Source organism: Ascidia mentula, chromosome 5 (genome assembly GCF_947561715.1).
Source record: "Ascidia mentula chromosome 5, kaAscMent1.1, whole genome shotgun sequence".
Taxonomy (NCBI): Eukaryota; Metazoa; Chordata; class Ascidiacea; order Phlebobranchia; family Ascidiidae; genus Ascidia; species Ascidia mentula.
The window spans coordinates 21,779,039-21,789,602 of NC_138570.1; the positions used below are offsets into that span (position 1 = coordinate 21,779,039).

The 10,564-nt window shown below is 39.6% G+C and overlaps 2 protein-coding genes across 3 annotated transcripts; both read right to left on the reverse strand.

Annotated features, from left to right (window-relative positions):
* Positions 1–3,735: 3,735 nt before the first annotated feature.
* On the reverse strand, positions 3,736–7,535 carry LOC145902709 (digestive cysteine proteinase 2-like). 2 transcript variants are annotated; one of them, XM_082990792.1, is made up of 6 exons: positions 5,999–7,535; positions 5,625–5,840; positions 5,389–5,565; positions 4,855–5,023; positions 4,622–4,763; positions 3,736–4,372 (listed from the first exon to the last, which is right to left on the reverse strand). In XM_082990792.1, exons 1-6 carry the CDS (start codon positions 6,167–6,169, stop codon positions 4,366–4,368), a joined length of 882 nt encoding a protein of 293 aa, XP_082846918.1. In that variant the 5' UTR covers positions 6,170–7,535; the 3' UTR covers positions 3,736–4,365. The 2 variants fall into 2 exon arrangements, with proteins under 2 accessions (XP_082846918.1, XP_082846917.1); XM_082990791.1 differs by having other exon boundaries at positions 3,736–4,398.
* Positions 7,536–8,899: 1,364 nt separating this feature from the next.
* Positions 8,900–10,258, reverse strand: LOC145903225 (uncharacterized). The gene has a single exon (XM_082991290.1). It carries the CDS (start codon positions 10,256–10,258, stop codon positions 8,900–8,902), a length of 1,359 nt encoding a protein of 452 aa, XP_082847416.1.
* Between the last annotated feature and the right edge of the window lie 306 nt (positions 10,259–10,564).

Sequence of the window (10,564 nt, forward strand, 5' to 3'; positions counted from 1 at the left end):
GCTACAATTCTGCTGTAGTTTGTTTTTCTCGTATATATATTCCACTTGAAACAAAACTTATTGCTTTGTTTAAGGAACGAAGTTTTTTAGTCTTTTGGATCCATGCATTTGCCTAGAACGAGCCACACCTTTACCGACAACGATTTCACCCAGAATCTCGGGTAACTTATAATGTTTTGAAATTGCAGTTTCCAGTTATACTAACGAATATATTTTATATTCTGGTCTAAATGAAATTCTGTTCTAACAAATTCCCGTCCAAACCAATATTTTATTTGGATTAATGTTTCACGGCCACTGTTTCGACATATCAGTCTTTATCAATGCATCTTTGGTCTTGGCACCCAAGTCGCGAAGCAAAGTCAAACTTTGCAGTCATTAGCTGGGTAACTAGAGACAAACCGCCGTTGATAAATCTTGTTGGAACGCACTGCGGCCAAGCAACTGCATGAAAATATAGAGCCGAATTATTTCTTGCTTAGGTGTCGAAGAAACGTGCAAAGGAGATTATCCGTTTATGGCTTACCTGTACTTTTTGCCTCATGGTGTGCACGAGTTTATTTATGGGGGATGTCTGATTTCTGACGAATGGGTGATCACGAGTGGCGTAGGGTAATTTTATTGCTTCTGTCGTTTACTTTAAATACGTTTATCACCATGATATTTTGTTTCCTGTTTGTATTCACTGACTTTCTTAAAACGAAATATCACGAACTAGCATAGGAAGAGAGACGACAGGAGTTGTTTTGGGAGATCATAATCAATCAAATGTTTCCGGAACAGAACAGTTCTTCAACGTATCCGAAGTGATGACTCATCCGAACTATAATTCTTCAACTCGCAACTTCAAACCCGTACTTCTCAGAGTGAGTATAATTTTTAAAGCTGAAGATACTAAAGTTAAAACAGAATGCCCTGCATGTCTCCCAGTTATAACCAGCGACAGGGAATATTAAAGCGCCTATTTATGGAATTTAAAGAAATGTTTGTAATTACTGCTGTGCTTTTGTGTTTTTTTGGCCAGAAAAATTAATTTGTTGCCAAAGAACTTCCACAAATTGAGAGTTCACTGGTTACATTTTCGAACGTGGAGTCAACCGTCACACCTATTTATTATTCAACTACAAACAGTTTGCTTTCGAAAGAACTTTGATCTTGCAATAAATGAGGATCATTTTACAAAATTGAATTTGTGCAAAGCACAAAACTTTACGAAATGTAATCAATAGAAAGTGCATTACTTGGGGTTGCGTGAACTGTTTATTTGACAGCTGTCCAGAAAAGCTACGTTCAACCAATTTGTGACGCCAGTCAATTTGGTGGCAGATGGAACAAGAACAGACGATGACAGCAATTCCTTTGCCGGGACTACTTGCTACATAGCGGGCTGGGGATTTAGAAGTTTGTACATACAGCTTTCCGTATAAACTTACACACATGCATGAGTCCTATTTCTTCGACATAACAAACTACAAAATGATATTTTATCTCCTTAGTTTAGGATTATTTTAAATAAATATTAAAAATGAGCATCTTATTATGTGATAAAACTATACAACAAAGGTATTTGAGAAAAATAATTTTGTTGCAGCCTTGAACGACCGAACTTCCAACGTATTGCTCCAATATGCCTCTGACATCGTTCCGATCACAAATTGTTCTTCGTTAACTGCATCGTGGGGACGTTTGCGCGTGTCTGCCGGAGACCCAAAGTTTTGTGCTGAAGGCATTGCTGGGGAAGGCCCTACCGATGTTAGTATTTATAATATGCATTAAAATGATCAAGTGAAAACATGTCGAGGGGAAAAACTAGTGTTGTACGAAATTGCCAACTCGGGTAACGAAACCGGTGGCAACCAACTTTTAAAGATAATAAGCTTCACTTACATGGCGTCAACAACTTTGCCAGCAGCAAGAAGTAAAATTTGTGTGCAGTTTCAAATAAAATCGTTTATTTTGAAGGTCGATGATGGAAGCGGTCTTGTTTGCCGCCATCCAAATCAAGGAAATCAGCTCTTCCTTCATGGGGTTTTGGCATACAGAGACGATGATTGTGATAGCTTGAATGTTTACGACAAGGTATTCCAAGTCCCAAGTTTGAGTCGACATCTTAACCTTTGATAATTTACTAAAAAAAATTATTTGCACAGATAGCCGACGTGCGTGCGTGGATTGACTCAGTCATTTCCGCTTAACATCAAAACAGGACGAAACGCCACATTTGTCAGCTTATAAAAGGAAACGTATACTCAGAGTTAATAAACAACACACATGTCTTGCATTTGTCGTTTGCTTTATGGGTTAAACAATATTAATACCTGTTACGTTTGCCATTTTATGACGCATCGGTCAGGGACGAACGAAATGTGGAAAGGTAAATATATCGCATGCAAACAAAATAAACTGATACTCAGATCGCTTGGGTGGTAGAGGATAAAATACATCGACTTCCAAACGTTGCATCGAGTGGGTCAATGGTGCCTTTGTTCTTGTGCATTTTTTTTCATAACATTGACATTCGATATATGCCCGGAAAATCTGCTCTACGTCCTAGAGCCTACTGTGCTAGTTGTACCTTTCGGCGACTTTCGAGAGGGTCTTCACGATTCCTAGATGCCCAACTCTGAACGCGTCATCGTGCAGTACAACCATTACCCATTGTCCTTAACTTGGCGGGAGAACTACTTATAAGTACAATCTAAATCCCCAAATCAGTTTCCATGTGTAAAATCTTTCCTTAGTCTAGGGAAGAGCGATCGCTAATGTGGAATTAAAGTGGCGTGACGCATCTTCCTATATATTGAATGTTGTTTTATTGGTCTGTCGCAACCCAGCTAACACACAATGTATTTTCGACGTTCACAACGTTGTCGAAAGGTCGCAAACACGTGTCACACTCATATTTTATCGAAGTAAACGTCGAAAATCAGTTGGACAGTCAACGTTGCTTTCCAAAAAAAAAGGATTTTTCACGTTGTTGATACGTAAAATGCTACTGAGATTAATCTTGTACCAGGTACTGCATGACATCATAGCACTGTTTGTTCATCGTATGCATGTTCTCACTTTTATTTCGGGACCAAACATCACAGAGTTGTTAGTCATGTATTAAATTTTCTATGATATCTGTATACACCACAGTGGAGAAGATGACGCGCAACGTTTTGCTTGTGGCTCACGTCCATGTTAACGTCACCGGAATAGATTGTTCCACAAATAACATAAAAATTCCGACGGAAGTGTAAATTGTGGCTGAACAACTAGAGGTATATAATGATAACTTAACGGTTCACATTCCTTCGTAGAAATTGTCGAAATACCAAACCGTTAATGCATGGACAATTATCTGGCTTCAATATTAACCAAAGACAAAAAGCATGATAATTACAAAGCCACAAACGGTTCGCATTGGAATTTACGTTTCAAAGTTGCACGAATGCAGCAACGAAATTTCGAGGCGCGAGTCAGACAAATTGACGTAAGAATCTGCATTAAAGCCTGGGGCAGAATGTTAAAATTTGAAGTTTTTTGACACAAACCTTGTGACTTCTCACACACGCCTAAATCAATAATCCACAACCCCAGGGTGCCCCCGGTTCCGATCAGTTAAGCATTTATTACTTGGATGCAAATATTAAACATGGATTTTTGCTCCTTTGATATTAGTTTTATGTACACTTGATAATATTGAATTTACCCAATTTTTTATTTACGTTACAATGAATTGCGCTCTTAAATTACAACATTGTTTTAGAATTTGTTTTTCAATTTTGCGATACATAAATCTCCCGATGCAGAGAATTACACTACATACATCTTTATTACTTCATTAAAACTACATTGATATCAAGTTAGTCAAAGAATTAGACACACGCATTAACTACTACACTTTCGGTATACAAGTACAGAGTTAACACACAAAGCGAAGACTATTAGGTTAAGTAGTAGAGGCTGAGACTGATAAAAGCACACTTTATATACTACAGAGAGGTGTGACGATTTAGAGGTTCTGAAAAAAGATTGTTCACAGCAAGCATTTAACAGAAGACAATCAGATACTGGAAAACCGGGTTAAACTTTACACAGGAAAACTGGCGCAATGGAAACGACCAACAAACACACCAGAAAAATCACGAGAAAATTACATGGCAGCGATACGCCACGGAAAGCTTAATCTTGAAAACTTAAAGAAGGAAACTTAAAAACTATTTTACTAGAGTCCTTGTTATGTTTTTATTCTTCTTAGCACATTGACATTTATTAACTGTGGTCTAGCTTTCCTCTGGTGAGTAGCAACCCACGCCAACAGGATAAATTGCTCGTCCGGAAACAGAACAATTGTTGTCTCGATCTTTGGAAATTTTCTTAAAACCTAAATCATTTTCACCAACTCCCCAACTGAGCAAATATTGGAAATTTTTAAGGAGTTTAAGTATTTGTATGAAGTTTTTTAAGACTCTAGCAACAAGGATGTGTCTTGTTCAAGGTATAATTGTGCACGATATAAACGATAAACACTTTGCTAATTTAAACCCTTTTTCGTAGTTTGTTCCACATTGGCAGCTAATTGTTTCATAACATGTTGTCTTCATGGCATTTACACAAAACCATGATCGTATACCTGTTCTTGATAATCCAGTACTTGTCCTCGCCACGTGGTTTGCTCTGATCTTTTCCATAACCAACGACCAACACTGTGTGACGTAATGCGTTTTCGTTCGATGGATTTAAACCTTTTTCCCAATTAGGATCATAAAATATGTCTGAAAGTTAAATCATCATAATATTGCTGCATAATATTTAATATTTGGTCACAAGGAGGCAAGTTATAAGAAGTTGTTTTCAAAAAGTTACCTTCATAATTGGTGTGAGCGAGGAATTTGGATTTATTTGAAGCAACCAAACTGACAGCAACCGGCCCAACTTTCGCCACCACATTTTCAAGTTGTTTTTCACATCCTTTTATTTTCTTGAATCCTTTCATTCCGATACGTCCACAAGGACCATCTCTGCATCGTGTTCTCTGTCCAATGTAACTACCTTGTCGTTAGCATATATTCGCCAAATCATGATGTATGCTATGTAACTTTTTATTTACGAAGATATTTTCGTAAATTTCGATTACAAATGGTTCAACCTAATAAGTTTTGCTGATTTCGATGTTTGGTTTCTCAAAACTAACCAGTACTGGAAGATACAATTAAACGTATCTCTTTTCAAGACTTTTCTTTGCAGAAACCAGTACTTTAGTGGTGGTTACGTTATAACTCTGGCAATCTACAAGGTACTTTAGTAAGAGACGTCTATGGGAAGTATGTTATGAGGTAAAAAGCACACTGAAGATCCAATTATTGTTTAATATTAAAAATGGATTTTCGTTGAACCAACCTTGCCAATGAACGGATATTCATGTTCAAAAACGACTCCATTCCTTCGAATGTAATCAAACGCCCCTTCCAGATCTCCTGTTCCTCCACCCTTTTTGTCACAATCAACTAATTGTTGTTCAGAAAGTTTGACCAATTCTCCGTTATTTATCTTGTGATGAGATTCAACGGCTGCTACCTACATATTTAAATCACAGTAGTTATACCAGCAGTTAGATATTTGTTACGAACACTTACTGCACTGAATATCCAGCAAGCGGGTAACTCAGTTCCTTGGTCTTGCACGGGTGTTACACAACCCTTGATCCTCCAGTCAATACTTTCAGGGTTGGGTCCCTCAATGCCAACATCTGGTTCAGTTTCTTGAGGTTCTTTCGTTGCTCCGAACAACAAGGGCGGTCTGTAACATTCTGCCACATTCCGATCGTCCATCCATGGGATTTCATCGTTTTTCTGTTTTGAAATGTAGTTAAACAAACGTTTATTCAAAACTTAGCTGGAAATTATTAGGTTAACAGATTCCGCAGCCCAGGTATCGCAGTCTAGCTGTATCAGCCACCATTGTATGAAACATTACTGCGTTGTTTGGACATGTGTTGTCTCCTTTTTACCCGATCGCTGAACTGTGTTAGTGAAATCCTGTATGTGAACTTTCCAGTCTTGAAATCTTCATTGTGTTCTTTCACTTCAGCTAAACTTCTTTCCCAAATACTTTTTCTTTCACGAAGTTCGTCCTCGTTTAAATATTGTTTGTCTGCAAACCATCGAAATAACTGCAACATAACTCTAAATGTTAAATCGATGTAAACTAAGAATGAAACTTATTGAAGCAATTTGGTGGAAACCAGGAATAAACTCACTGTATTTTGCGATCCACTCATTCCATACTTAATCTACGTCATCATCAAGATCGCCAAACATTGTTCAGTACGTTGAAACAAACAAGTTATGCCTACATAATCGTGCCAGTATGTATTAACATGATAAGGGTATATGATAAGTTATCACCATTTCAACGCCAAGATATACTATGGGTTACATCATTTGCTGCGTATAAGTTTCTCTGCATATACGCTGCAGTCACATTCCAACAGAACACAATACAGGGTGATACTACATTTGATAAACAAATCAGTGCTTTTTAATTAGCCAAATAACTAAATTAAATGTTGGAATAAATAACTTAGTAATTGCCGGAATAATTTAATCAACGCTAAACTACTGCTGTGCACTTTATCGCAAGTAAATAAAGCAAGATCTTGTTTTGTTTGCTATCGATTAAATGTTATCTTCTGTACGCATTCACAACCGTACATAAAACTGTGAGTCTCCACATTTGCTACTTGACGTCACGCATCATTTACCAACTTCAATCAAATCAATTAATTGCAAAGCGAGACCGACCGCTGTTACGTCATTGAAGGAAATGACATTATATCTGTGGCCGATAAGATAGGTGTCGCTGGAGAGCACATCGAATGACATAAAACTTCTACATCGGTTAAAGCATCCAAATCATTCAAACACAAAAACGCGATCGGGATTCGTCCACAGGATGTCGTGGGTTCGAATCCCGGTGTGGCAACAAATAAGTAAATGAACATATTGCAGTGCGACGCATTTGGAGATATGCACAGTACTTGTGACGCACCGATTATTGTGCAAGGCCGGGTTTAAATTTACCCGACGCCATATTCGAAACGACCCACCGAGGTTACGCAACGAACAGTTTGAGAACCATTAAAATTACATCCTTGAATTCCAACGTTGGTAAGTTGATTGATCGCAAATATAATCATAAAATGTAATGTTTATATTTAACCTCCACATACAACTCAAATAGTGTCTGTGTGGATTGTTGGTCGACCAGACCGTCGTCAGTCACCAGCTGTACTGCTGCATTGTTAAGACCGTGTGCACAATTGTCTTCACAACTGATTATATTAAAAGTTAACTCCACAAATACGAAAAAATCAACATTTTCTACAAACCGTTTCCACATAACGTTTCCTCAGTTCAATATTAATGTAGAAACCTGCCCACCTCACAATGAGGCTGAGTTTCACGGTTTCTTAACTGATTGCTCGCAAAGTCAGCTAGAACAAGCTTAGTGACAAATATTAACCCTTGCAAACCTTCAGTGAATCAGCAAACTACTACACACTTACCAACTGAATGCTGGTTGCGAGGAGACTGGGTGTGTTTAGTATCAGTGGGTCGTAACCGTTACGTTTTACATAGTAGTTGAGGCGTAACTTGAAGCCTGTGTTTCGCGTTGAGGGAAGGTTCCGCACTCAAGCGTCATCTACAGTAGAAAAAATACCAATATGTCACTGCTTTCAACGTTGCAAGTGACGTAACCAAAAGATGGAAAAACTTCATCAAAAAGAAAAGCAGCATTTGTGTGGTAAAAATTTGGTCCGTTTTTTGTTTTTTTGAGGAAATGAAATATACTTCAGTAAAAATAAAGTTGTACGAACATTGTTTTCCACCAAAATTGCCAATGTATGTTTTTTGTAGATGAAAATGTCACCTCCAATAACTTCTCACCTCCAACTAAAGTGCTGGGTATGACTTGCAGATAACATAATCGCAAAATCTACTTGGATCTTGAAATCTATAACATACTTTCACAGAAAGCAGATCAAATGTGGCTGATTCGGACCAGCCAAGAAGACGAAGTGATTCAGAAGCAATTGGCGAAAAGTTATTTCGCCTCGCGTCATTATGGTTCGTAATGGTAGTAGTAAATATACTCTTATTGGTTTTTACTCGTATGTTTTTATAAATATAATGTTTTTGTTGCTGCCAGGCATATTGTAACTTAATAATCTGTTCTTCTGGCAAAGATAAAACGTAACTTTATTCACCGACGTTTCGCCTGTTATTCAACAAGGCTTCCTCAAGGTAAATGGTACAGCACACAACTAACGCCAAAAAACGTGCCAACACGAAAAAGTGGATAACGCTAACACCGCTTGTAAAATCATGTGATGTATAAAAAATGGGCGGGAAAACTACAGTTACAGTAATTTGTTATAGAGCACCGGGAAGTAAACGCACTGTTCCCTATCATTAACACAGCGATTATTCTTGTGGATGTGGAGCGCTTCTCGGAAGAGGCGCTTTGTATGGTCCACCTCCTTTTCCAAAACCTTAGCCTTGTCAAAGGCGATCTGATGACCTTTTAAGGCAGCATGCTTGGCTAACGCTGTCTTATTTGCGTCGCGGCGGTGCTCCTTAATTCTGGTTTTCAAGGCTCTTCCGGTTTCCCCGATGTAGACACCCTCGCACTCTCCACACGGAATTGAATAAACCACTCCTTTTGGTTTCGCTACCTCCATGACAATGGGGTGCGACACCAAACTGCGGAGTGTTGTATGGGGTCTGATGTATACCTTAATCCCATAATCTGTCAGCATTCGCTGCAAAGTCTCGGTGAGTGTGGGGACGTAGGGAAGAACCACCGTGCCGTAGGTTGGCGTCGGGTCTTGGTGTGTGACGGCCGATCTTCAACGTAATATCCACGAGGGATACGCGTTTTTCCTTAGCGCATTCCGGATGATAGTGATCTCTTCATAATAATCTTCTTTGCTTGAGACCAAGGCATCAGCTCTTTCCATCAGGGACCTGACAACCGCCTTTTTGTGTTGTAGCGGATGCGCCGACTGGAGGGAATGGTAGCGGTTGGTGTGAGTCGGCTTTCGGTAGACACGAGTGCCGATTTTGCCGTCCACGTTCCGGTATACTTCCACATCCAAGAATGGTAGTTTCTTATTAATTTCTTCCTCCAAAGTAAACTTTATAGATTCCTCAATGCCGTTCAGGTGGGCAAGGAAGGACTTGAGGACCAAAATATCGATAATGCAAAACGTATCATCAACGTAACGTCTCCAAAAACGTGGAGGATGTGAAAATGTTGCCAGCGCTTTGTTTTTAATCGTCTCCATTACCACATTGGCAATCACAACGGAGATGGGGGAACCCATCGCCGTGCCAAATACCTGTTGGTAAAAATCCCCTTGAAAAGAGAAATATGTCGCGTTTAGGCATAAATTAAGCCCTTCAGCAATGTCCTCACGCGACAATAGCGTTCGCTCTTCGAGATTTTCGTCTTCTTGTAAACGGTCCATGACCGTTTTGACAGCAAGAACCAGTGGTACATTTGTGAATAAGGAGACAACGTCAAATGACTCCATACACTCTCTTCCCGCTATTTCCACACTCCTAACATCTACTGCAAACTCATGCGAGTTCCTGACATGATGTGGACCGGTGCCAATTAATGGGGCAATGACTCTTGCGAGGTACTTCGCAAGCATGTAGCTTGGAGAGCCAATAAAAGAAACGATGAGCCTCAGCGGAATGCCTGGTTTATGGACTTTAGGAAGCCCATACAACTGAGGTCTGCAGTGTAGCTGCCGAAACTCTACAACCGACAACGCTTCTCTTTCTCTATGACGGTAACCCACAAACCGGTTTACCTTGCGTTCTAACGAAGGGGTTGGATTTCTCGTCAACTTTTTATAAGTTGTGGTGTCATCTAAAAGTACCAGCAACTTATCAGTGTATTCGGACCGGTTCATCACAACAGTGCGGTTTCCTTTATCGGCTGGCAAAATGACAATGCTGCGATTGTTTCTAAGTTCTTGTATCGCTGACGAATATGATCTTGGCACATTGGGTGTAACACGAATACACCCTACCACCTTGCCTTGCAACAGAGATTTGACGTGGGCAGGTTGGCCAACAAGGCCCTTCTCGATGGATGCTAACATCTGTTTCCATGGTACAGCGTTAGACGAAACGGCAAAGTTTAATCCAAGCGCTAAGACACCATGTTGCTCAGGTGTGAGTTCGTGGTCTGACATGTTCGTAACCCACTCTTTATTCGCGCTCTTGACCCGCGAATCAATTATTTTACCATGCCACAAATCGAGCTTCTCTGGACACCTTTTTCTTCCTGTTGCAATATTCCGCACTGCGCCTTCTTTTATATAAGAGTAAAGCGATGCCAACGAGGTGTTGTCTAGAATTCCTTCGATTTTGCCTGTAGACTCCTTGAAAACGCGCATATAGTTGTTGATGCGTACATGTGCATCGCCTCTTCCTAGAAGCGCTCCACATCCACAAGAACAATTGCTGTGTTAATGATAGGGAACAGTGCGTTTACTTCC